This window comes from Scleropages formosus, chromosome 5 (assembly GCF_900964775.1).
Source record: "Scleropages formosus chromosome 5, fSclFor1.1, whole genome shotgun sequence".
NCBI lineage: Eukaryota > Metazoa > Chordata > Actinopteri > Osteoglossiformes > Osteoglossidae > Scleropages > Scleropages formosus.
In genome coordinates, this window is record NC_041810.1 from 9,095,311 (window position 1) to 9,122,214 (window position 26,904).

General features: G+C 43.6%; 1 protein-coding gene across 1 annotated transcript in view; it reads right to left on the minus strand.

The window, feature by feature from the left end:
- Positions 1 to 26,904, minus strand: part of LOC108931972 (sodium channel protein type 4 subunit alpha-like) — a 123,458-nt gene that overhangs the window by 46,956 nt on the left and 49,598 nt on the right. The window contains exons 9-14 of the mRNA XM_029251868.1: positions 18,643 to 18,784; positions 18,277 to 18,474; positions 16,190 to 16,312; positions 15,373 to 15,762; positions 7,336 to 7,462; positions 3,307 to 3,545 (exon numbers count right to left, since the gene is read on the minus strand). Of these exons, the coding sequence (XP_029107701.1) occupies positions 3,307 to 3,545; positions 7,336 to 7,462; positions 15,373 to 15,762; positions 16,190 to 16,312; positions 18,277 to 18,474; positions 18,643 to 18,784 (1,219 nt within the window). The remainder of the gene's footprint in view (positions 1 to 3,306; positions 3,546 to 7,335; positions 7,463 to 15,372; positions 15,763 to 16,189; positions 16,313 to 18,276; positions 18,475 to 18,642; positions 18,785 to 26,904) is intronic.

Here is a 26,904-nt window from a genome sequence, read left to right on the forward strand (position 1 = left end):
TGGTAACCCATTATCCAAGATTTATCTGAGACAACACAATGAAAATTAGAATGTGTCCTACTAGCAGCAGTAAATAGCTAGTAAAGGTATTTTACAGAAAACAGAAACCATCCTACAAAGTATATTACTCAGTTTTCAATTGATCTGAACAATCTGTGGTTAACGGGGGATGGCGAAGTGGTAGTAATGTACTTTTTCATTTATTCTTCATTTATTGTATTCCTGATTTGCTGTGATTCATGTTCTTCAGTGACACGCACCTCAACGTAACACCAGATTATCACCTATATTAGGAGTGGACCTAGAGAAGGTTGTGTGTTCACTTAGACCCATCAGTGACATTGTCCTGCTGAGAGTACAAATAACAGAGGACCAAAGCAGACCCAAGAGAAATGTTTGTGCCATTCTACCTGAGGTGCAGCTGTGTGTCTACCCATACACTGAACTGAACAGCATTAAAAAAAGAAAACGGGCTAAATATACACTTGGCAGCTGACTCTTCAGAAATACACCTTATGTAAAAGTTTCAGTCTTTATGTGGATGTATTTATAATAACATAGTAAAAGTTTTTTACCGTTGCACTTTTTGACTGTTTATTCAAATAATAGTGACAAATGACACTTTTGCAAAGTAAATTGTTAAATGCCATTCATTATGAAGATATTAAACATTCTTAAACTGGAATTATAAAAAGTGAACAAATCACTGTCTGAACCACTTGTCCCATACAGGGTCGCAGGGAACCGGAGCCTACCCGACAACACAGGGCACAAGGCCGGAGGGGACACACCCAGGACGGGACACCAGTCCGTCGCAAGGCACCCGAAGCGGGACTCGAACCCAAGACCCACTAGAGAGCAGGCCCTGGTTCAACCCACTGCACCACCACACCCCTGTGAACAAATCACTCTACTTAAACTCTGTCCAGTCATCTTGAAACCTCTCCACATGTTTCAATAGGTATAAACACTACAAGCATAACAGCCTACAAACAAATATTTCACATGATAGGCTATAAACTAACTGGAAACACCTTTCAATTAAATTTCAATTTAAAATATGTGCTTTGGTGACAATGCACCAGGTGAACATTTCCCCCCATGTGTGCCTGGCTTGTTTTGCATATATCAGTTCCAAAGAAAGCTTTACTGATATCAATACCCGAATTGATAAAATAAATAGAATTCGCAGAAAAGGCAATATTATTAGGAATGACTTAACATTTACAATTATCCATTTAGCAAATGTTTTTCTCCAAAGAAACTTCCAACACTATGTAGCAGTGTCAGCCCACACCTTATTCACGCAAGGTGACTCACAATGCTAGATACACTACTTACAATGAGTGGCTCATCCATATACCAGTGAAACACACTTTGTCTCTGCCACTCTCACACATACTGTGATTTAAAGTCTCCAGTCCTCCCAGACTTCATATCTTTAAATTAGGGGAGGAAACCCACACGGACACAGGATGAACACACAAACTCCACACAAACTGAGCAGGGATGAAACCCACATATTCCAGCACTACCATTACTTGCTGTGCTACAGTGCCACCCTTATTTCAGATAAGTTCTTTTTCCAAAGCAATGTACAATGATTATTAACTAGTTCAGAGCAATGCGCATACACACACCATCTGAAAGCGCTTATCCTATACGGGGTCATGGGGAGCTGGAGTCTAACCCAGCAACACAGGGTGAAGGGCTGGAGGGGGAGGGGACACACCTAGGATGGGACACCAGTACCTCACAAGACACCCCAAGCAGGACTCAAACCACAGACCCACCAGAGAGCAGGACCTGGTCCAACCCATTGCGCCACCGCGCCCCCCTGCAGAGCAATGAAAAACACTTATTCACTCACACTAAAACACATAAAAGGCAATTTGACTCATCAATTAACCTGAAACCAGTCTCTGAACGAGACTGAATTTAACAAGTTAAAACATTCATGTTGTTTACAGTGTAACTTTTTAAATTAAAGTTACGATTAAAATCAAAAAATGCTTTTTTCTTGTCATATGTATATTTTTACTAAAGGTGTTATTAAATCTTCATCACAATTTTAGTAACTGGAAGAAATCATTAATGACATAAGCCTTTAACAAAAAGTGCTGAAATTACTGCTCTAGGACATGTTCTCATGTACACATCAACAACCAATAATGTATTAACTTAGGAATGCAGTTAGTAGTTCTGTCTTCAGCTCATTGTACACAAGTCTGTGGACTGTGGCACTTAAGCCAACCAAAATACAGTCACTCACAGAGATTTTGAGATGGCTACCCCAAAATCACAGTGTTTCCATGCTTTGAAGCATGTTGTTTTTCAGGGAAACAGTTGTTTGATAGAACAAGTTTGACTGTAACTTGGCACACTCACCGAGGCTGTGAGAGGGAGCATGTATGTAATGTTCTGTTAATATTTATCACATTGCTCACGCAGGTGAAGTACATGATCTGTACATTATTTGGTTGGCATGGTTTTATTTGTCACCAAATCCTTCGCTTTCTTTTGAATTCTCAACACATTAGTATGAAATAGTTCATTTTTTAAAAGTCTTCTTAAGAGTGTGACAGGTGCTAGAACACTAAGCTTAATGGAAGTAGAAAAATTAAATCTTGTAAAGTTTTACACATATTTTAAGAAAACCTTTTCAGTTGAAAAATATATACTGCACTTTTCTCAAAAATAAGGAAACCAAAAATATTTTACTTAGATTTTTGTGCATAATATACTTTATACATATGAAACACCTTATGCACTGTCATGTACTGGGTGGGTACCCTGCCAACCCTACTATCCTACCCTTCTGGGATGAGCTCTGGACCCTGCATTAGGACATGTGGTTATCAACAGAGAGTGAATGAGTGATTGACTGAGTGAGTGAAATAGTTAGAAAACACATGATTTCTTGTTAGAAGTAAAATACTGAAATATTTTCAACATATATTTCATTCCAACATACAGTATACTCCAATATCTGTGAAGGCAGTTACAGCTTAGTTGCAATATGACAAGAAAAAATATTTGATTTTTTTAAAACATAAAAGTAATGTTTCATTGCTAACATTTATAAAGACATAAAATTGCATACCTGCGTGTAGACGGAGTTTGAAGGCTAATAGCCTATTATGTTGGATAAACTATACAGAATAAATGAATGAATAAAATGAAAAAATTTTGAATGAATAAATGTAAATGTAAATACAGACGTGCTCAAACACATATCTATATACATATATCTGCGGGATGTTAAAGTTTTCTGTCATAGATTTGAGAGCCATTTTTACAGCTTACCAGGTTGCCAACAGAAAGCATTCTGTTGAACTCATCTGTCATTGGATAGTGCTCAAGTGCCATGAAGAGAGTGTTGAGCACAATGCACATGGTAATTGCCAGGTCCATGAATGGGTCCATAACCACGAACTTCACCCACTCCTTCATTGTAAGCCACATTGGGCAGCAATCCCAGATCAGGTATTGGTGGGCAAAGCTGTACCAGCAGGAAGGACACCTCTGTTGAGCCTCCTCCAGCTCTGTAAGTGACCAAATGGACACAGTCATGTCAAATGTCTTGCTGAAAACACATTGTGTCCACAAATAGGCAACAAAACTGAGCTCAAAATTTGCATTTCATTATTACTATATGTTTTTTCACATTCATCAGTATTTTACTAATCAGAGTACTACAGAACAGTAGCATACACTTGCTCCTTCTCTAACTAATGTTGGAGTTAGGAACATTTAAAGAGAAGGTCATCGCTACAGTTGTCACCATTGTCGCGTAAGTTTATTTTGTTCTTGATACCACTATATCCCAGCATCCATTTTTCCATGTAAATCTGCATATAGATCTAGATAATCCATTTTAAGTGTTGTATAGTTGTTATTAATTTACAATTTTTGCCAGTCTGCTCCAAAATTGAAGTGTTGAAGTGCACTGTAAACTCCATGTGACTAAGGGGTTCAGAACAATTGTTTATGTGCTAATCATGTAATAGTTTTGGTTTCAGTTCTTAGGTGATTACAAATAATCACCTTCATATCAGAAACTAACACATAGTGCAAATGTTAACTGCAGCCTTGTGGTGTGGAAGCTTAGGATGTAAAACAAGGGAGTCCAGCTGCAAAAGTGCACCAGAGAAGACAACTTTTACTGCACGAGTTCTGCTGTCCATGCTGCTCATGCAGTTTCTTACATGTGTTTTACAGACCTTGAGCAGTACAAATAGCTGTCGGTGCAGTCTGTGAAGGGTTTGCATGTTCGCCCCATGATTGTTTCCTCTGAATGCTCCAGTTACGTCCCACAGTCTACAGATATCCATTTCAGGTGAACTGGTGCTTCTAATTTGTCCGCACTGTCTGATTGTGTGTGTGGCTACAACATCATCCAATGTGTACCCTAACTATCCTAGGGCCTCATGCTTTCCAGATAGGATCCAAACTGAGATTGAGTGATTGAACGTTGACCTTTAAGAGGCAAATGTATGAATTCTTATTGTCCATTATCCCACCAAACTCATTAACATTAACATTAGAGTTTGCCTAAAAGCATTCTTTCTCCAAACTGACTCCCAATGAACTTCATATAGTGCTACCAACCCACACACCTTATTCAGCAAGGTGACTTACACTGCTAGATACACTACTTACAATGTGTTATTCATCCATACATCAGTGGAACATTCTCTGTACCTCACACTCTATGGGGAACCTGAACAGCATGTCTTTGGACTGTGGGAGGAAACCCACGGAAACACGGGGAGAACATGCAAACTTGACACAGACTGAGCGGGGCTCAAACCCACGTCCTCTCGCAGCGCCAGCAGCGCTACTCACTGTGCCACCATGCCACCCATTGCCCACATTTTAGAAATATCCACAGAGGCAAGAAGACAAAACAGTACAAATATTTTGCATAGCATTGTCATAGTAGTCTGAAAGTGTAGACCATGATCAAAAAGCAAAAAAGGACACAGTAGCTTATCCCGGTATCTAGGATCATATGCTAAAGGAATTTTAGCCTTTCCCATGAATTGGAATATTTGCATTTAAGATGAAATCTAGGGCACTCTATACTGCAATTAATATAACCTTGTCGGTTTTTTGCCTTTTGAGTAATCACTCCTGAACTATGGTGGCAACACTTTGATGAGATTAGACTCAAAATTCCATCACCCCCGATTTCCAATGTGAAGTTCTCTAACACAGAGGTTTTTCTTACAAGGACAGTAAGTGGAGGAGGAGTATGGGACCAGAGTAAGTATATAGTGGCATGATGTAGACAGGGATGGAACATAAGACCTGGAGGCCTGGTGTGGACAACTGTTTCACCCCTTTTATAGGGCTAGCCACTGGTTTAAGGTCAGGTGCACTGATGTAGCTGGAGGGACCTGAAGTAGTGCTGTCATGACCTCTTTCAGGTAACTACAGGAGATTCTACACTAGGCAAGCTTCAATTACATTCCACACAGCTGAACATCATCAAACATTCTTTAAAAGAATGACTTTCCACCAAAATAGTTGTGGAATACCATTTGAGACAGTATGCCTTTCTTTTTGTGTCACTGCGTGAGAGAAAACACACACACACACACTTTCTGAACCACTTGTCCTGTTTGAGGTCACAGGGAACCAGAGCCTAACCCAGCAACTCAGAGCATAAGGCTGGAGGGGGAGAGGACGCACGCAGGAGGGGACGCCAGTTTGTCACAAGGCACCCCAAGCAGGACTTGAACCCCAGACCCACGGGAGAGCAAGACCCAGTCCAACCCACTGCGCCACCGCACCCCCCTGCCTGAGAAGACCACTCTTTAAAAATAGATTGAATTTAATTAAATTAAATTGAATTGAACTGAATTTTGCTCTTTCGAGTCTGGTGTTCTGTGCTCTTTGCTTCTTGGATAACAACCTTCCACTCTTTGAACCTTGACCATTGCTTTTGGATCTTCAATCTCACCTTTGGGACTAAAAATATTAATGAAGACCTTCATTCCTTCCGACCTTCCTAGCACGGCTCTTCGGACCACGCCCCCAAACTTCGACCAGCCCCCTTGGATCAAGAACTCATACCTCCTGTCTGTCAGTCCCCGTGTTGGATTCCCAAAACCCCTGATTTATGTGTTTTCTTCTCTGTGTCCTCCTGTATGGCTTCAGCTCCTGCTGCACTCCTACTCTGCCACACCAGAAACATTCTGGACTTGAGTCCTGATAACAAATAACCCACAGAAAATCCTGACAGGTGCCCAGTGGTCATTTGGAGTACTCTTCCCCAGGGTCATGACAGTTTCTAGATTTTTTTTATTATTAGGTTCACATTTGCTGCTGCATTTCACATTTTTGGTACATACATTCATGCTTTCTGTAGAGGAATGCATTTTTCTCTGTTTTTTTATACGTTATTCTGAGCACATTGATGTGGAGAACTTTGACACCTGTGGAATGTAAGACTATGTGATTCCACTATAATTTGTTCTGTACCTCAAAGCAACCGAAACAACTATCGTCTGTTATATTGTTGCAGGAAACGTTCTTGTGTTGCTAAAAGCCCACAGAGAGCATTTAAACAGCATGTAATCTGATCAATAAAGGTACTGTATCAAGAGTTAATAAATCCAGGTATCTGCTTATATTTGTTTGCATGCATTAATACCATATTACTACTTGAGGATTCTTTAGACAGACTGAAATCTTATAGGAAATAGTGCATATGCATTTGTTCATGAGATTTCAAAATTTTAAAACCATCCACATGATTCTGTAACTGTAAGACAGACTGCTGTTACAGGCCAATGGAGGAATTTTACTACACTGTGTGGCAACTCCTCCCTGACACCCCTGCAATATCACACACACATACACACACATACACACACACTGCCTGAAACCACTTGTTGCAGCGAGCTGGAAACCAGCAATACAGGGTGTAAAGCTGGAGGGGGAGGGGACACACCCAGGACAGGATGCCAGTCCATCACAAGGCACCCCAAGCGGGACTCAAACCCCAGACCTGCCAGAGAGCAGGACCCGGCCAAACCTGCCGCACCACCACACCCCCTCCCCCTGCAATATTATTAAATTTAAATAAACAGCATGGAATACAGGTGGGATGCTGTTCTACAGTGGAAACTAAAATACTCTCTGGGATATTTTAGCGAGATGTATGTCGCTTTGGACAAAAGCGTCTGCTAAATGAATAAATGTAAATGGATATTTAGGTTTTCAGCATAAACTGCTCAGCTTTGATTATTTTTACAGAAGTTGTCTACTATGGAAACTTAGTCTGAATAACTCCAACATAAAGTGACAGGTGGAGGCAACACTTACCATCCATGGTACTGGTGGGGTAGCTAGCAGCACTCAGTGCCCTTTCCTTTCTTGAGCATTCCTCATGGATATCATGGGATGTGTTACATATCATCAGCATGGGGTTTTTGTCTGTGCTGTTGGGTTCCTGCAGAGAGCAAACTGGAAGCTGTGATTGTATTACCATTACGCACAATAATTACGGACCACCAAAATCTTGTCATTAATTACCCTTATAATGCATGTATTTTAGATGGCTATAGATTGTATAGCATTTAACAATGTGCAGAAATAAGCAGTAGTTTTCCTGGAGAGTTCCTGGTGTTATACTCACTAGTTTTTCCCACCTCTATACCAGTGCAAATTAAATTTGCTTGTTTAAGTTACAAATTACTAACTATTTCTTCTTGTTGAGCATTATCTCCCTACATAAGACCTGAGGAGGCTGGCCAGCAGTCACAGACACACCCCCATGCCGACTGAAGATGATGACCAACTGCCATGATGGATGAGACGTACCATGCTGAGCTGGGGATTCAAGGTACCATACAGCAACAATATCATTATTACTTTTAAACTGCCTTAGAAGTGTTACTAACTGTTACTGTTACCAGAATGGCCAAGAGGGGTGTGGAGGGGGCAGCCACTGGCCCTTGGACCCCCAGAGGATTTTTTCTCCATTGATTTTCAGTTGGGAGTTTTTGTTCCTGTCACAACAATTGTCATGTCCAACGGTGTAATAAGTAATAAAGTGGTGTAACAGGTGTGACACATTGCAGTGCAATAAATAAATAAATACATAAATTGCCACTCTTAAAATTTTAAGTTTGTATAGATGTGAAAATGTGAGTAAGACCCAATGAAAAGATCGTAACCACTGATTCTGCAGAAAAACCCTATAAGGCCTTGACCAGTGAGCTTTAAGCCCTATCATCTCATACTAACTTTGATTAGTATTTATTATCATATTAAGTTATATTTTTCTGGTTATGCCTACCATGATTATTAACAGGTGGTGCTACTGAGAATATAAAGATACAAGGCAATTTTGCACTGAAAATAAGGCATGACCTAAAAAAATGGTTCGCTGCACTTTTTCATGCTTCCATCCAGGAAGTGAGTTGTTGGACCTAAGTGCAAAGTGTAGGCATACTTTATTGAGGGGAAAATCAGAGAAACAAGCAAGGGTCACCGAGGAACAATTGTCCTTACGGGGTGAATCCAAGAGCCATAAGTCACAGAACACGCAAAGGGTTGATGGACACGAGGAGGGGGTTAAGGTTCAGGAGACAGGTCAGGGAGCAGGAACAAAGAAAGGGGGATCAGGAGGAGCCAGCAAGCCAGGTTTCACATCCGTCTGCGCTCTGAGCTCTCCTTTTATATGCCCTTCTCCTGATCTGCTGTAGGTGCTCCTCGTTGTGTTGCGGCAGAGGGCGTGACACACTTCTTATTCTTAATTGCTTAATTGTTGACTAAATCCGTCATAAAATGAAAGAAAAAATAATGGGGATATAAATTTCCAAATATTTCAAATATTGTTCATTTTGCTATAATGTGTGCTTTAATCAATTTGGATATAATACAATGAGGAATAAAAACAGAAGTATTATTTACACGGCAAGTGCAATTGGGGAATAACCCACTACTAAAATTTAAACTTATACCATTTTTTTTGCATTAACTGTTTCATTTTGATTTACTAGATTAAATGAACTACAGCTGGCCATAAGTGATCAGTATAAGTAAGTGCTCTGGTGGCCAGATGGTGGAATAAACAACTATGACATTTGAACTGTCTGATGATACAGAGTGCTTTAACAGAAACTAAAGAAAATACTGTGACAAACTGCATATATGCATTATCATATATTTGCAATAGATCATGTTTTGTATATTTTCCTATTTATTTTGGGCATGCTAGAAAAAATTAAAAATGATTTTGGACATGCACCCTTTCTGGATTGGGGCCTTGTCGTGGCAGAAGGGCTTGTGCGATCTAGGGCTCTCCAGAGCTATATTGCTGGGAGCAGTATGCTCCTGGTAGGGTCTTCCATGGTGACCAGGTCTGGAGTGAAGATCCAGACTAATACGATCCAAGAAAATCCCTGCGACAAACGTGAACAAGTCAACATTTACCCTGCCCAGAATAGGGTCACAGGACCTACCGCGGAGCCAGGCCTGGGGGTAGTGTTCCTAAGGCGAGTGCCTGGTGGCCAGGCAGCCCACGTAACCCGGCCATGCTCAGTCTGAAAAGACAACGTGGGGGGGCCATGTGGGCCCACCAACCACAAGGTCCTAAATGAGGGTCGGGTGCAATGCCTTTCAGGCAGCAGGAGGGGGCAAGGTGGCATGTGGCATGTGGCATCACGGCCCTTCGTGGCAGAAACTGGCCCTTAGCACGTGGAATATAACCTCACTGGGTAGGAAGGAGCCGGAACTGGTACAGGAGGTTGAGAGATTCCCGTAGATATAATTGGGCTCACCTCCACTCACAGTGTTGGCTCTGGTACCAAACTCCTTGACAGTGGGTGGTCTCTTTCCTCCTCAGGAGTTGCACAGGATGGCGGGGAAAACTGAGGGACAAACTCGGTATACCCAAGCGCATAGTGTGGGTATGCTGGGAACGACTGTCAGAGGACCTTGTCCGGAATGATTTTAACTCCCGCCTCCGTGAGAACTTCTCCCATGTCCTGGAGGAGGTAGGGGACACGGAGTCCGAATGGACCCTGTTCAAAACTTCCATTGTGGAAGCAGCCAGGCACAGCTGTGGCCAAAAGCTTTCTGGTGCCAGTCACAGCGGCAACCTAAGAACTTGCTGGTGGACATCAGTGGTGAGGGAAGCGGTCAAGCTGAAGAAGGAGCCCTTTAGGGCCTGGTTGGCTCTGGGGACTCCTGACTCAGCAGATAGGTACTAGCAGGCAAAAAAGGAGGCAATGGCTGCGGTTGCAGAAGCAAAAGCCAGAGCATGGGAGGAGTTTGGGGAGGCCATGAAAAATGACTTTTGGTCGGCCTCAAAGAGATTCTGAAGAACCATCCGGCGACTCAGGAAGGGTCGGAAGAGTTTTGCCCAAGCTGTGCTCAGCAAAGGTGAAGAAACTCTGATTTCAAATGAGGATATTGTTGAGAGGTGGAAAGAGCACTTTGAGGAACTCCTAAACCCGAGAGATATGCCTTTCTTACAGGAGTCAGGACCAGAGACTTCTGGGATATTAGAGTCCATTTCCCTGGTTAAAGTCACTGAGATAGTTGGAAAGCTCCACAGTGGCAAAGCCTATGGACCAGGCTCCCTGAGAAATTCTGTGAGAGGTGCTTCGGGAGTATGGGGTGCTGGGACCACTACTGCGGGCCTTTTGGTCTCTGTATGCATGGAGTGAGAGCTGCGTCCACATACTCAGCATTAAGTCAAGCTCGTTCAATGTGGGTGTTGGACTCTGCGAAGGTTGTGCTGTCTCCACTCCTGTTTGTGATTCTCATGGACAGGATATGAAGGTGCAGCCAAGGTCAGAAGGGCATTCTGTGTGGGAGCCAGAAGGTGATGTGTCTGCTTTTTGCAGATGATTTTGTCCTTTTGGCACCATCACAGGGATGCCTCCAGCATGCATTAGAACAGTTTGCAGCCGAGTGTGAAGCAGTTAGTATGAGGATCACCACCTCCAAGTCTGAGTCCATGGTTCTTCCACGAAAAAGGATGGCATGCCCCTTTCAGGTAAGGGGAGAAAATCTGCCCCAGGTTGAGGAGTTTAAGTATCTTGGGGTCTTGCTCACGAGTGAGGGGAGAAGATAGCGTGAGATCGGCTGCAGGCTGGGAGCAGTGGCAGCAGTAATGCGATCGCTGTACAGGACTGTAGTGGTGAAGAGGGAGCTGAGCCATAAGACAAAGCTCTCTATTTACTGGTCATTCTACATCCCTACCCTCACCAATGGTCATGAACTCTGGATAATGACCGAAAGAATAAGATTGCAGACACAAACGACCGAAATGAGTTTTTTCCGCTGGGTGGTGGGACTCACTCTATGGGACAGGGTAAGGAGTTCGGCCATCCGGGAGTAACTCAGAGTAGAGTTGCTACTCCTCCACATTGAAAGGAGCCAGTTGTGGTGTTTTGGGCATCTGGTAAGGATGCCCCCTGGGCGTCTCCCTTTGAAGGTATACCAGGCACGACCAACTGGTACGAGACCCTGAGGTCAGCCCAGGACCCACTGGAGAGATTACATGTCCCAATTGGCCTGGAAGTGGCTGGGGAACCTTCGAGTTGAGCTGGAGGAAGTCACGAGGGACAGGGACGTCTGGATTTCTCTGCTCTTCCTATTGCTACAACAACCCTAGAAGGACTAAACAGCCTAGAAAATGGATGGATGGATGGATGGATTGAGCATGCTATTAAATTTCAGTGAATGATTATTACTGTGTCTTGTCTGTCATGTTTATGACAAGTTTCCAGTTGAAATGTATTTTTATTACATGAATTAACGATACACATTGAACTCATTGCTCTATAGAAAAAGTGCCCCATACAAATTTTTTATTACGCAAGGAGTTTCTCTTATGCCTCTTATGATGATCTTCAAGATGGCGGCGCAGTAGCACACAGCGGCCACTTCAGGGTCGTTAAACATTGTACACATTACGTGTTATTTACACCATTTGGGAAACTCTTACCGAGATGTGCATCAGAAGCACTGGTGCACATACCTATCATCGCCAACTTCTGCTGAACATTAGAAAACAAAGCTCAGGAGGACTAACTGATGGGCTTTGGGAAGAGCTACGCAACCTTGGGCTGCTACGTGCACCAGGCCCTAGGACCGCGGGATCGCCTGATGCTGTGGGCCAGGATATAGGGCGCCAGAAATGGTATGTGAGGCAGTGGAAGTGCGGTAAGCGAGCCAGCATTTGTGCTAGGCTAAAGGCTAACCCTAGCCACCCGGCTCTACCATCCATTGTCCTCTCCAATGTTTGCTCTCTCAACAATAAACTAGACTTCCTCAGAATACAGCTAACGACCCAGCATGAAGTCAGAGACTGCTGTGTTCTTGTCTTTACAGAAACATGGCTCAATGACAGCACTCCTGACGCAACCATTTAGCTAGCCGGGCTAACTGCGCATCGTGCTGACAGGATAGCATTACTGTGGCGGTGGTCTGTGTGTTTACACGAACAAAGAATGGTGTGGAAATGCTGTTGTAGTCTATAGCTACTGTTCGTTGCTGGTGGAGTTTATGATCATTAAGTGCCAGGCATACTACCTGACAAGAGAGTTTACCACCGTGCTCATTGTCGCGGTGTACATTCCACCTGGCGCAAACGCAAGGGAAGCGCTACATGAACTCTATGGAGCTATAGGCAACTTACAGACAGCACACCCAACGGATTTTTCCTTGTTGCCGGGGACTTTAACCACGCCAATCTGAAATCAGTTTTGCCAAAATTCCACCAGCATTTTGATCTCGCAACCTGTGGTACAAACAATTTAGACCTTGTTTACACAAACATTCCTGGTGCCTACAAGGCTGCACCCCGCCCCCACCTCAGCTACTTGGACCACATTGCTGTTATGCTAATTCCAGCATACAGACCACTCCTGAAACATGCCAAACCAGTCCTGAAACAGGTGAGAACTTGCCAAACCATCTTAGCACTTCAGGACTGCTTTCAACACACAGACTGGAAGATGTTCAGAGAAGCTGCTACATACCATAACATCACAGACTTGGAGGAATACACAGAATCAGTGACTGGTTACATCAGCAAGTGCATAGATGATGTGACTTCCTTCAAGACCATTACCACACATGCAAACCAGAAACCATGGATGACTGCTGAGGTGCACTCACTGCTGAAAACCTGAGACACTGCCTTCAGGTCTGGTGACAAGGCAGCCTACTGCACAGCAAGGGCCAATCTGTCCCGGGTTATCAGGGAAGCGAAGCGCAACTATGCAGCAAGAATCCACCATCATTTTCTAAACTCCAAGGACACAAAGTGCATGTGGCAAGGCATTCAGGCTATCAAATTCAAATTCAAATTTTATTTCTCACTTACACAACCATACACAATACGACGTGCAGTGAAATGCTTTATACAACAGTCCGACATAACTGACTTCCTCAGAATACAGCGAATGACCCAGCATGAAGTCAGAGACTGCTGTGTTCTCGTCTTTACAGAACCATGGCTCAATGACAGCACTCCTGATGCAGCCATTCAGCTAGCCGGGCTAATTGTGCATCGCACCGACAGGATAGACTACACAGATCACAGACTACAAAACTATATCACTTGTCTGTGATGGCGATGCCTCACTCCCAGATGTGTTGAATGATTTCTAGGCACAGTTCGAAGCACAGAACAACATGCCAGCATGTAAGGCCACCCCAACTCCCACCAACCGGGTACTTTGTCTGTCTGCAGCAGATGTCAGGAAGACTCTTTCCAGAGTCAACCCACAGAAAGCTACGGGTCCTGGCCGGGTACTCAGGGAACCTGCTTTTCAACTTGCAGATGTCTTCATGGACATCTTCAACATTTCCCTGAGCCAGGCAGTTGTCCCTGTGTGCTTCAAGACAACCACAATCATCCCTGTGCCAAAGAAATCATCGGTGTCCTGTCTGAATGACTACCAACTGGTTGCACTCATGCCTATCATCACAAAGTGTTTCGAGCGGCTAGTCATGAAACATGAAAAGAGCAGTCTTTCAACCACCCATTCCAGTATGCCTACCGTCATCCCAACCATTCAACAGAAGATGCTATATCTGCTACCATCCACCTTTCCCTGACCTATCTGGACAAAAAGGACAACTATGTAAGGATGCTGTTCATTGACTTCAGTTCAGCATTCAACACAATCATCCCTCAGAAATTGATTACAAAGATGAGCCTGCTGGGTCTGACTACCTCCCTCTGCAACTGGATCCTGGAATTTTTGACTGGGAGACCACAGTCCGTCAGGATTGGCAACTCCCCCTCCAGCACCACCACACTGAACACCAGCGCTCCCCAGGGCTGTGTGCTCAGTCCACTGCTGTTTACCCTACTGACTAATTACTGTGCTGCAAAGTACAGTTCAAATCATTTAATCAAGTTTGTTGACAACACTACAGTTGTGAGCTTCATCAGCAACAATGATGAGTCAGCATACAGACAAGAGATGAACCAGCTCATAGAATTGTGTAAAGACAACAATCTATCTCTAAATGTTGATAAGAATAAAGAGATAATTGTTGACTTCAGGAGGACCTGAGTAGACCACTCACCTCTGCACATCAATGGAACAACTGTGGAGAGTCAAAAGCTCCAAGTTTCTTGGTGTGCACCTGACGGAGGACCTCTCCTGCACACTGAACACCACCTGAGTAGCCAAGAAGGCTCAGCAGCATCTCCACTTCTTACAGAGGCTGAAGAGAGCCAAACTCCCCCCTCTCATCCTCACTACTTTCTACAGAGGGACGATAGAGAGCGTCTTGACCAGCTGTCTCACTGTGTGGTAGGGGAACTGCACAGTCTCCGACCGCAAGACCCTACAGCGAGCGGTTAGAACAGCTGAAAAGATCATCGAACAATTCACTCAGCACTGCACTACACCGCAACTGTCTACAGCTCGCAGCCATGCTCGTGTCCATGTCCTGTCCTGTGTATTTATTTATTATCTTGTGTTATGTTTTGTGTTGCACCATGGTCTCCGAAAAAAACGACATTTCGTTCCACTGTACACAAGCTGTATAGAGGAATGACAATAAAAACAACTTGCACTTGAACTCTTATCGTGCCAACTGCATTTTGAAGGTCCATAATATCCAGAAACAGTTCTGGAGCTGTACAGGAGGATTGCCCCAACCCAGTAGGTACAAGATCTTCAGTCTTACATCAATATTAACCTTAACTAATGCAATGTTCATACATCAAAAATCTTAATGTCTGTTGATATTAACATATGAATCCAGTCAAATGCAAATAGTTTATATAGGTAATTAAGAAAAACTGGACCTTTGGAACCAACTCTGGCCATGCCTACTCTTCAACAAAGTTTCCAACATTTCCCAGAAAGAAATACATACCTCTGGTTTAATCACATTGTCCTCAGTGACTTTCTCCATGGTAGATACAGAAGCTGGTGCATGTGCCTCTGGGTTCATAATGCCATTATGGTCAACAGCCACTGGTACCCTGCCATTGAGGTCTGGCCTGAAGACTTCTGAAGCATGACTGGCTGTACTCCAGGTACTGGTCCTCCGCTTTAGCATCACTTGTGGGCTAGCAAGACTTTCAGAATCATCATGTGTGCTGACCTCATCATCTGCAAAATCCGTGTCTGAGTCCCTCATGCAGATATGAAATGTGAAGACACTGCCTTGACTTCCCTTTTGGGTATGAATAGTGAGAGAGCATGCAGCATACAAAGAAAGAAAGGGTAAGAGCAGGCAGTTTCTCCTTCCAGATGCAAAGCCCTGAGGTAAAATACTAGTTTAACCAGTATTTTTCATAAATGCCTAAATGTTTTTCTGGACAATGTAGGTGTCAGGTATTCCAACAGTTGGAGTTCAGTAGGTTGATTACCACTGCAACTTTTATACAACACTTTATCTAAACATAAAGTATTGAACTTTCAACCTGCTAAGCCACAAAAGCTCAATACAGCAAGGCCTTTCATATAATTTTGCTACGTGAATTCATACACAACACTTCATAATGATCAAAGGAAAAGAAACAATAATAAAGCACCAAGGAGATCTAAGGCTTCTTCTAAAATCGTATCCCAAAACAATCCTCATCAATGTGAAATCTTCCATTCTAGGTTATTTTCATTTGAAAAATCATTTGTCTTCATTTTACCTTTGGTCTCTCTGTTACGTTTGTTTTGTGAATGCTACCAACTGCGTCACATCTGGAATCTTCAGGTGACATAATCTGGTTCTTCTTCTGCTCTTTGGAGTCCAAAGTGAAGGAGGGCATTTCTGGAGATGTCATGTACTCCAGTTGTGGTTTGCTTGCTATTGCCTGAGAGACGGAAAAACGTACATATGTGTGCTACATGCCTGAATTTCCTTTCAGCAAGCAAAGGTAACATTTCAAAAGGTATGCAGATATTTTGTTTGCTTACACATGATTCAAATATCAAAGGTCTTTTGTAGAAAGGTCAAAGCTATTTTCTTCTACCCTAAGGATTTTATGTACTTTAAATACCCAAATACAGAAGGATTACAACACCATACATCTGCATCAAAATCAACTGATTGTTTTGGGGGAAAAAACAGAAAGGACAATGTAACAGGTAATTAAATTATGTAATAACAGTCAATTATTTTAAGTAATGTTAGGTATATTGGGTGTATTTCAACAAAGTGATATGGAGGCAGATTTTTGTTCAGACCTACCTGCTGATTTCATGAACTCTCTACAGCATCTACACATTTTTGTTTTAGGTAAAAGTATGATGAAAGAAGTGGGGTGTGGTGGTGCAGTGAGTTGGACCACAGTCCTGCTTTCCGGTGGGTCTGGGGTTCAAGTCCTGCTGGGGTTGCCTTGTGATGGACTGGCGTCCTGTCCTGGGTGTGTCCCCTCCCCCTCCGGCCTTACTCCCTGTGTTACCGGGTAGGCTCTGGTTCCCTGCGACCTTGTATGGGACAAGTGTGTGTGTGTGTGTGTGTGTTGTGTGATAAAAGAAACAGAGGGTAGATGGGCTTCCCTTGCACTCTGAATACTCAAATTAAAAGAATTTGCAGTTACAAGCATATCTGATTTGCAGCATAGAAAAGTAACTCAATTGAAAGAATGATCTTGAAAGGCAATTTCATTGCAGTAGAGAATATATTATTTCGCAAGTGTTATAAATAATTTTACACACACACTTTCTGAACCGCTTGTCTCATACGGGGTCGCGGGGAATCGGAGCCTACCCGGCAACACAGGGCATAAGGCCGGAAGGGGAGGGGACACACCCAGGACGGGACGCCAGTCTGCCGCAAGGCACCCCAAGTGAGACTCGAACCTCAGACCCACCAGAGAGCAGGACCCGGTCCAACCCACTGCGCCACCACGCCCCCGTCTAAATAATTACAGTAAGGAGTTAATAATAAAAATAAAAAGAATAATAATAATCATTGTCATTATCATAAGCATCATCGCCAAAAAAAAATTTGTGTATTACACATTTAAAAGCAGCTTTATTAAAGCTTCTTTACAATAATACAAAAAAAGATATATAGGGTATAGCTTTGAAGCAAAGAAATTCACAATAAAGATGATGATTAAAAAAAGAGCGACAGAATCCATCCATCTTTGTTAATAATCTAATATAATTTCCAGTGCAGGGCTGTGGTGGTCTGCAGCCTATCTCAGAATCATGGTGCTTTTTCAGGGTACGTGCTGGAAGGATTGCTAGTCGGTAGTCCATGACAGAGCAATCACACACTCATGCATGAACTAAGAGAAATTTAGAATTCACCTGAAAAACCTCTTTGGACTGTGGAAGAAACCCTGAGCACCAAGTGGAAACCCACATAAACACAAGGAAAACATGCAATATACATACACTTAATCTGTATAGATTGTGCTGGATTCAAACCCGCAGCAACCATATCACACACACATACACAACAAAACAATACAATCAAAAAAAGTAATATTAAGACAAAAGAAGAAGGGGAAATTGAATAGAAAAAAAGGGATAATAGGATATAATAGGATAATAGAATAGCATAATAGATTTGCGGATGCCTGGATTTAAATAAGTTAACATTTACTTTTACAATTATTCATCTTACCAGCAGAATTTCAAGAATTAATTATTTTTGTTATCTGAGGTAAGCCTGTATTTTGTCTTATTCTACTGAAATATTCTGCATCGCTGGATTATTTCTGTGAAACACACAACTAGAAATAGTAAAGACAATAAACTACAAACAGAAATTTAAGTACCTTAACACAACCCAAATATTTGACCATGGTCTAAGTTAACACACCTGTTGTTCCTTTCGCAAATGCTCCATGGCAAGCTGGAACTCTTGCTCTTTCTGCCATGCCTCTGCGATGGTGGCCTGGTTCTGTTCCTCATACGCCATGGCAACCACAGCCAGTATCAGATTAACCAGATAGAAAGAGCCCAGGAAGATTACCACCACAAAGAAAACCATGTAGGTCTTCCCTGCTGACCGCAGAGTCTGGTAGTAAAAGGGGAAAACCTACTCAACTACAAGCAAAATAACTTCCAAAAAACATATGTTGTTTTTGTGTAAAAATTCTACAGTGAAAGTATTTCTGCTCCACAAAACCAGACTTCCCCCACTCAAGATACTGCAAGTGTTGAACTGAAATGATATATAACATACCTGGTGGTAGAGGTTTTCCCAGTAGTCCTGCGTCATTAGTCGGAACAGTGACAGAAATGCCCATCCAAAGGTATCAAAACTGGTGTAGCCATAATTTGGATTTCTTCCTGTCTTCAAGCACTCAAAGCCATCAGGACATTTCCTTTAGGAAACAGCAGAAGAATTAGCTCATTATCAAAATAATAAAACACTTTCAGTATTTGCTGACTGTTAGGAACAGTGACAAATATAGTAAGGAACTAACTCAGTTTATTGAAAATAACTCTGTGAAAGTCATATTTGATGTGGAAATACAAACTGATGTTCAGTGCTTGTTCTATTGCAGCGACATTTACCCACTGACTGTTTAAAAAACATGCTGACCAAGGTGCAACCTGGAACACAAGACCCAGAGGTAAAACTGCAGGAAAAAAAGAGAAGGAAGAAACCTTGTTTTCACTGTATCCTTCTGTGTCCAAACATGGCAGAATCTAAATTGTTAATGTTAAAGTCAAAGACATTGTAAAAAAAACTACACTGATACTTAAAAGAATATGATTAAGGATTTGGGTGTTTTGTTAGACAGAAACCTTTCATTTGTGCTTGCATCCATTTGTTACCTGCTTCCAGGTTACAACTGGTTCAGAATGCTGAATTGTTACAGAAACTAGGAAGTAAGATCATACAGCACAGGTACTTAAATTGCTGCAACGGATTCCAGTTAAACTGGGACTTGATCATAAAATCATTATTTACACATATTAGGCAGTAAATGTAATTTATTTGGGTTACCTTCGTGACATTATTGATTCTTATATTTTAAGACGACGTCTTCATTCATTGTATGCAGGTTACCTTACAGTACTTGTGATCAATAAGATCTCAGTAGGAGGGTGTGCCTTTAGCTATAGAGTGCCTATCTCCCTTTTAGTTGGGATTTTTTCCTTTCCTTCATGGCCAATAGGCTTACTTATAACTTTAGTAATTTCATAGCTATTGTAGTAATTCAATATATAGCCAACTATCTATTTGTCATCTCTTTCTTCGGTGCTCTGTGTAAGAAGAACACTGTAAAAATAAATTAAACTGAATTATCGACTTAAGTTTTTTGCTTTGTATTCACCAGGTGATGACAAAGCCAGTCCAACCCACCAGGTCAAAGACTTGGTTTCATTCCTTATTTAGAAGTGTCAGTTCATTATACAGGAAACTGTGTTATTACAGGAAAAACTGGAAATTGAACAAGGCATATGACTTAATACTATGCAATGAGGTACATGTAGTAAATTCATTACAGGGGTAAAGGTACCTAAGTACCTATAGTTACTGTATCTAGGAGGCTAGATCTAGGTTGTGCCATGAGTCTCTCCATTGTGAGGTGGATTGAATTTAACTGTATGTGTTACAGACATGGTCATTTTCAGTTGTCCATGAAATGCAGATTTACGTATTCAGTTCTTGGTGATGTGAAATATACTCAGAATTTAACATGCCCTACTTTGTTCTAAACTTTGTTGGTTTAAGTGGCTTTCAATCAAAATCACCTCTGTTAACCACTCTCAAAATCACCTGACATAGTGAATTCATTAAACCCTTTGAACATACAAAATACATAATTACATGTCATTTATAACCAGGCATGGCTTAAATAAAACAAACTCAAACCCTTTCATCAATAGTACAGTGCATTGTGACAAATATTTTATACTGAAATTGTGGGAGTATATAAAAAACCAATTAACAGCATATCAAGAAAAAAGCTTTTTCGTTGGAATCATAATTTAATTGTATCTGTCATTTGGAAGCCTGTATGGGGATTACTTGTTACCAAACACTGAGAAGATGTAAAAAGCAGAAACACCCCCATTTGACCTCCATAATATGTTGACTAAAATATGCAGCTGTTAAATTATTTTTAAAAATAAATAAATAAAATAAACACTTAACTGGTTCTGTATACCTCGGTGTTATTTATTTTTTGTGTGATTTTTTTTTTTATGGTTTATGAACTGAAGGTCATTACAGCTAGAAAGGGGGCATAACTTCACCAACTTGGGTTCTAGTGCAGTTTCTCCAGAGGAAAGAAGGAAGGGACAGGGGAGTGTGGCAGTGATGCAGGGATTTAGGATTTTGGAGTCACAGGGCATGGAGAAAGAGAGTAAACAGAGACATTAATCCTCAGTTTGCTGATAAGGTCAGAATAGCCATTAACAAACCCATTACAGAGAGGCAAAGAAGCTTAAAATGGATCAAATGTGACTAAAGTAGGGAAATCTGTTCTCATAACTGGGAAGCTAAATAGAACTGCCATAGGTAGACATGACTATCTATCTACCTTGGTTAACATTTTTGTTATTTTCATAAAGCTGTATAGAGTTATCTGTATCTGGATCAGAACAGTTGTAATAAATGCATGTGAGCTGAAGAGGCAAATTAAAAAATTTGTGATCTGTTTGATCTGCAATATTCGGAAAGAAATATTAATGTGACAGGCAAAGCTCCGTGACCATCAGAAAAACCCCTGAGTGAACTTCTTTTGCTTACCATAACTGTTAATGAATAACATTTTAAGAACAACACCATGCCGCCATTGCCAAAGATCAAAAGCAAAACTATCCAAATAGCTGATGTAATGTAGAGCAGAATTTAGTGTGATTTCATTTATTCATCTGTCAATGTCAGAGATAGGTGGAGTAGAGAATACTTAAGGAGAAGAACAGTTTTTTTTTTTTTTTTCTGAAACACAACTGCTCAAGTAAAGATAAAAGTACTTGTTCAAAATTTCACTTAGTTAAAAATAAGTTTGAGGCCAAAAACTGGTCTAGTACTGAAGTAGTTTTGATTCAAGGTAAACTTTCTTATATTATGATCACTAGCAATGCTAGCATCTACAAAATACAATTAGAACTAATCAATAAATCTGCTGTGGAAATAAAATTAGATATTGTCAATTACACCAGTCAAATAAATGCACAACAAATAAAAGTCCACAGTCTGAAGTATTTACTGCAAATTGTAATTAGCTGATGCCTTTGTCCAGGGTGAATTTTAGGTTTGAATCTAAAATGCTTAAAATGATTTACCCCTTTACATTGCAGGTAAAACCAGAGCAATTCAGAGTAAGTACATGCGTCAAGGGTTCTAGAGCAGGAGCATGGATTCAAACACATCTTCGTTGACTGCAGCATCACAGCTCTGACCACTATGCCGCTTGCTGCCCCAAATTAAGTTATACCATTCATTTTCAATTTAGCTGATGGATTCATCCTATCTACAGCTGTTTACTAAATTAAAAAGCATGGTATTTATATGCAAGTTCACAATAAATGCCTTTCTCAAAGTCAGTACAGCAGTGTGAGGTCTGGGATACAAACAGACAACAAATTTTGAGTCATTATCCCTCACTGCTACACTTCTGAATATCCCATAATAAGAAAAAGCAGACACAAAGCAAGACTAGTGAAATAACTCAAAAACAAAAAGGCCAGTCAGCTGTGTTCCAAAGAAACATAAAAACAGATTAGTTCAGGTTTAGACAAATACTTTAGTGTCATAGAACAGGAGCAAGCACTGGCTTAAATAAAAGGTATATAGTTAGTTGCTATCCATCGGTAGATAAGGATGACAACACATGTAAAGTTCAATCAAAATAACAACTCATTTATTTTCATTAGCCTCTTATCCTTACGTGTGTCACGGCAGTCGTGACCCTATCTCGGAATCATTTGGCACTAGGCAAGGAGGGGTGTACCCAAAATAAGATGCCAGCCCATCACAGGGTAGCCATACATGCACAGATTCAGAATCAGAATCAGAATGAGAACAAGCTTTATTTCCAAGTATGTTCACACATAGAAGGAATTTGTCTTGGTGACAGAAACTTCCAGAGCACAGACAGAATGACAGTGACAAGACCGATGAGAAGATAGAATATGTGAAAGAAGGAAAAAAAATATATAAAAATATAAAGTACCCAATATACAAAAATAGTCACTAGACATTGTATGTATGTACAGGTATGTTCTATACAAATGCAAGGGAGTGTGAGTAAGAGATATGATGTGATAAATATTCATTCATTCATCTTCCTCCCCTATCCGGGGCCAGGTCGCGGGGGCAGCAGTCCAAGCAGAATCCTCCACACTTCCCTCTCCCCGCACACCTCCTCCAGTTCCTCTGGGGAAACCCCAAGGCGTTCCCAGGCCAGCCGGGAGACATAGTCTCTCCAACGTGTCCTGGGTCTGCCCCGAGGCCTCCTCCCAGTGGGACAAGCCCGGAACACCTCCCCAGGGAGGCGTCCAGGAGGCATCCGGAACAGATGCCCGAGCCACCTCAACTGGCTCCTCTCGATGCGGAGGAGCAGCGGCTCTACTCCGAGCTCCTCCCGGGTGACTGAGCTCCTCACCCTATCCCTAAGGGTGCGCCCAGACACTCTGCGGAGGAAACTCATTTCTGCCGCTTGTATCCGAGATCTCAATCTTTCGGTCATGATCCAGAGTTCATGACCATAGGTGAGGGTAGGAACGTAGATCGACCGGTAAATTGAGAGCTTCGCCTTACGACTCAGCTCCCTCTTCACCACAACAGACTGGTACAATGACCGCATTACTGCGGACGCCGCACCGATCTGTCTGTCAACCTGCCGCTCCATTTTTCCCTCCCTCGTGAACAAGACCGCGAGATACTTAAACTCCTCCACTTGAGGGAGCAACTCCCCCCTAACCTGGAGGGGGCAATCCACCTTTTTCCGACTGAGAACCATGGCCTCGGATTTGGAGGTGCTGATTCTCATCCCCACCGCTTCGCACTCGGCTGCAAACCTCCCCAGTGCACGCTGCAAGTCTTGACTTGATGAAGCCAGCAGGACCACATCGTCCGCGAAAAGCAGAGACGAGATCTCGCGGCCACCAAAACAGACACCCTCCGTTCCGTGGCTGCGCCTAGAAATTCTGTCCATGAAGATAATGAACAGAATCGGTGACAAAGGGCAGCCCTGGCAGAGTCCAACATGCACCGGGAACAGGTCTGACGTACTGCCGGCAATGCGAACCAAGCTCCTGCTCCGGTCATACAGGGAACGAACAGCCCGTAACAGCGAGCCCTGAACCCCATAATCCCGAAGCACCTCCCACAGGATGCCACGAGGGACACGGTCGAATGCCTTCTCCAGGTCCACAAAACACATATGGACTGGTTGGGCAAACTCCCACGAACCCTCCAACACCCTAGTGAGGGTATAGAGCTGGTCCAGTGTCCCACGGCCAGGGCGAAAACTGCATTGCTCCTCCTGAATCCGAGGTTCGACTATCGGTCGGATTCTCCTTTCCAGTACCCTGGCATAGACTTTCCCAGGGAGGCTAAGGAGTGTGATCCCCTGGTAGTTGGAACACAATCTCCGGTCCCCCTTCTTAAAAAGAGGGACCACCACCCCGGTCTGCCAGTCCAGAGGCACCGTTCCCGAGCTCCACGCGATGCTGCAGAGGCGTGTCAGCCAAGACAGCCCCACAACATCCAGAGACTTGAGAAACTCGGGGCGGATCTCATCCACCCCCGGAGCCTTGCCACCGAGGAGTTTTTTGACTACCTCAGCAACTTCAGCCAGGGTAATGGACGAGTCCCCCTCCAAGTCCCCAGCCTCAGCTTCCTCTATGGAAGGCGTGTATGAGGGATTAAGGAGATCCTCAAAGTACTCCTTCCACCGCCCGAGGACATCCTCAGCTGAGGTCAGCAGCGCACCACTTCCACTGTAAACAGTGTTTGTGGAACATCGCTTCCCCCCTCTGAGTCGCCGGACGGTTTGCCAGAATCTCTTTGAGGCCGACTGAAAGTCTTCCTCCATGGCCTCACCGAACTCCTCCCAAGCCCGAGTTTTTGCCGCGGCGACTGCCAGAGCTGCGCTCCGTTTGGCCCGTCGGTACCCGTCAGCTGCTTCAGGAGTCCCATGAGCCAACCAGGCCCGATAGAACTCCTTCTTCAGCTTGACGGCATCCCTTACCTCCGGTGTCCACCACCGTGTTCGGGGATTGCCGCCGCGACAGGCACCGGAGACCTTATGGCCGCAGCTCCGAACTGCCGCCCCGACAATGGAGGCGTGGAACGTAGTCCATTCAGACTCGATGTCCCCCACCTCCCTCGGGACCTGGTTGAAGCTCTGTTGGAGGTGGGAGTTGAAGACCTCTCTGACAGGGGCCTCCGCCAAACGTTCCCAACAGACCCTCACTATGCGTTTGGGCCTGCCAGGTCTGTCCAGCTTTTTCCCCCGCCATCAAATCCAACTCACCACCAGGTGGTGATCAGTTGACAGCTCAGCCCCTCTCTTCACCCGAGTGTCCAAGACATATGGCCGAAGGTCAGAAGAAACGACTACAAAGTCGATCATCGACCTCCGACCTAGGGTGTCCTGGTGCCAAGTGCACTGATGGACACCCTTATGCATGAACATGGTGTTTGTTATGGATAAACTGTGACTAGCACAGAAATCCAATAACAACTCACCGCTCGGGTTCAGATCAGGGAGGCCGTTCCTCCCAATCACGCCCCTCCAGGTGTCACTGTCGTTGCCCACGTGGGCGTTAAAGTCCCCCAGTAGAACGACAGAGTCCCCAGTGGGAGCGCTTTCTAGCACGCCCTCCAGGGACTTCAAGAAGGCCGGGTACTCTACACTGCCGCTAGGCGCATAAGCACAAACGACAGTGAGAGACCGTTCCCTGACCCGAAGGTGCAGGGAGATGACCCTCTCTCATTCACCGGGGTAGACTCCAAACACATGGCGGCTAAACTGGGGGGCTATTAATAAGCCCACACCTGCCCGCCGCCTCTCACCCTGGGCAACGCCAGAATAGTGGAGAGTCCACCCTTGGTTGAGAAGAGTGGTTCCAGAACCCAAGCTGTGAGTGGAAGTGAGCCCGACTATATCTAGACGGTATCTCTCAACTTCCCGCACCAGCTCAGGCTCCTTCTCCGCCAGTGAGGTGACATTCCAAGTCCCAAAAACCAGAGTTGGCGCCCGAGGTTTGGGTCGGCCGGGCACTCGGCCCCGACCACCGCCCAAATCACAATGCCTCGGCCCCTTATGGTCTCTCCGGCAGGTGGTGAGCCCACCGAAGAGCGGCTCCACGTTATGGCTTCGGGCTGCGCCCGGCCAGGCCCCGTGGGCATAGACCTGGCCACCAGGCGCTCGCATGCGAGCCCCCCCCCCCGCAGGCCTGGCTCCAGGGTGGGGCCCCGGTGACCCCATACCGGGCGGGGTAAACGAAAGCCTCGATTTTATTTTCTTCATAAGGGGTTTGTGATAAATAGATATAAATATAAATATCAGTAGCATTGTCTATTGCACTGGTTTATTCACACACTGTGGCCAATTTAGCATTGCCAGTTCACCTGAAAAGCGTGTCTTTGGACTGTGGGAAGAAACTGGAGTGGCCACTGGAAACCCAGGTCCTCTGTGACCTCAATAAAATTACACAATGGCTGCTAGCTGATCATATCTAAGATCCTATATGTCCTTTTATGAAGAAGTGTGCCTTCCTAAAAAGACCGTTGTGAGGAACAACAATGATAAATCATGGTTCACCAAGGACCTGAGGGTGCTTTTATCTGCCAAACACCATGCCAACAGGTCCAGGAACAAGAAAAATGACAGGCAACAAAACATTGAAAGTAGCAGACGAAATGGGGGGAGAGGGGCTTTCTAGTAACAATAGCAAGGCAGTCTAGAGCTCTGCAAAGACTCAAAAACTTCAAACAAAAGAGCTCCCAAGCTTCCCGTTCACCCACCCTGGCCAAATAGTACAATTAGTTTTACTACTGGTTTCAGAATCAACAACTTCTTCAAACCTCCCATACAGTGAGCCACACACCTGGGCTTCTGCCCCCTATCTCCCTTCCCACTAGCCCCCCAGTTCTCCTTCCCACTTAAGTGTCATTGTGCCCCCCTTCACCCTTGTCTTATTCACCTACTCCACTTCCTTTCATGACCAGTCCTACAGTTTTGTTCCACCTGTTCTCTGTGAACCAACATGATGTCCTCAGCATCTGTAGGAAGCGGAAAATCAGGATGGCGACCTATCCTGATGGTGTGTCAAGTGGAACTCTTAGACATAGCGTGGATGGATAAGCTGGCTCCTGTATTCACCAGGATATTCAGCACCTTCCTGCAATTATGCAAAGTCCTGTTTTAAAGTTGCCAACATCGTCCCAGTTCACAAGAAGAACAAGATCACCGGACTTAATGATTACAAGCCAGTTGCTCTGATTGAAGAGAATGAAAACCCAAAGCGGTGC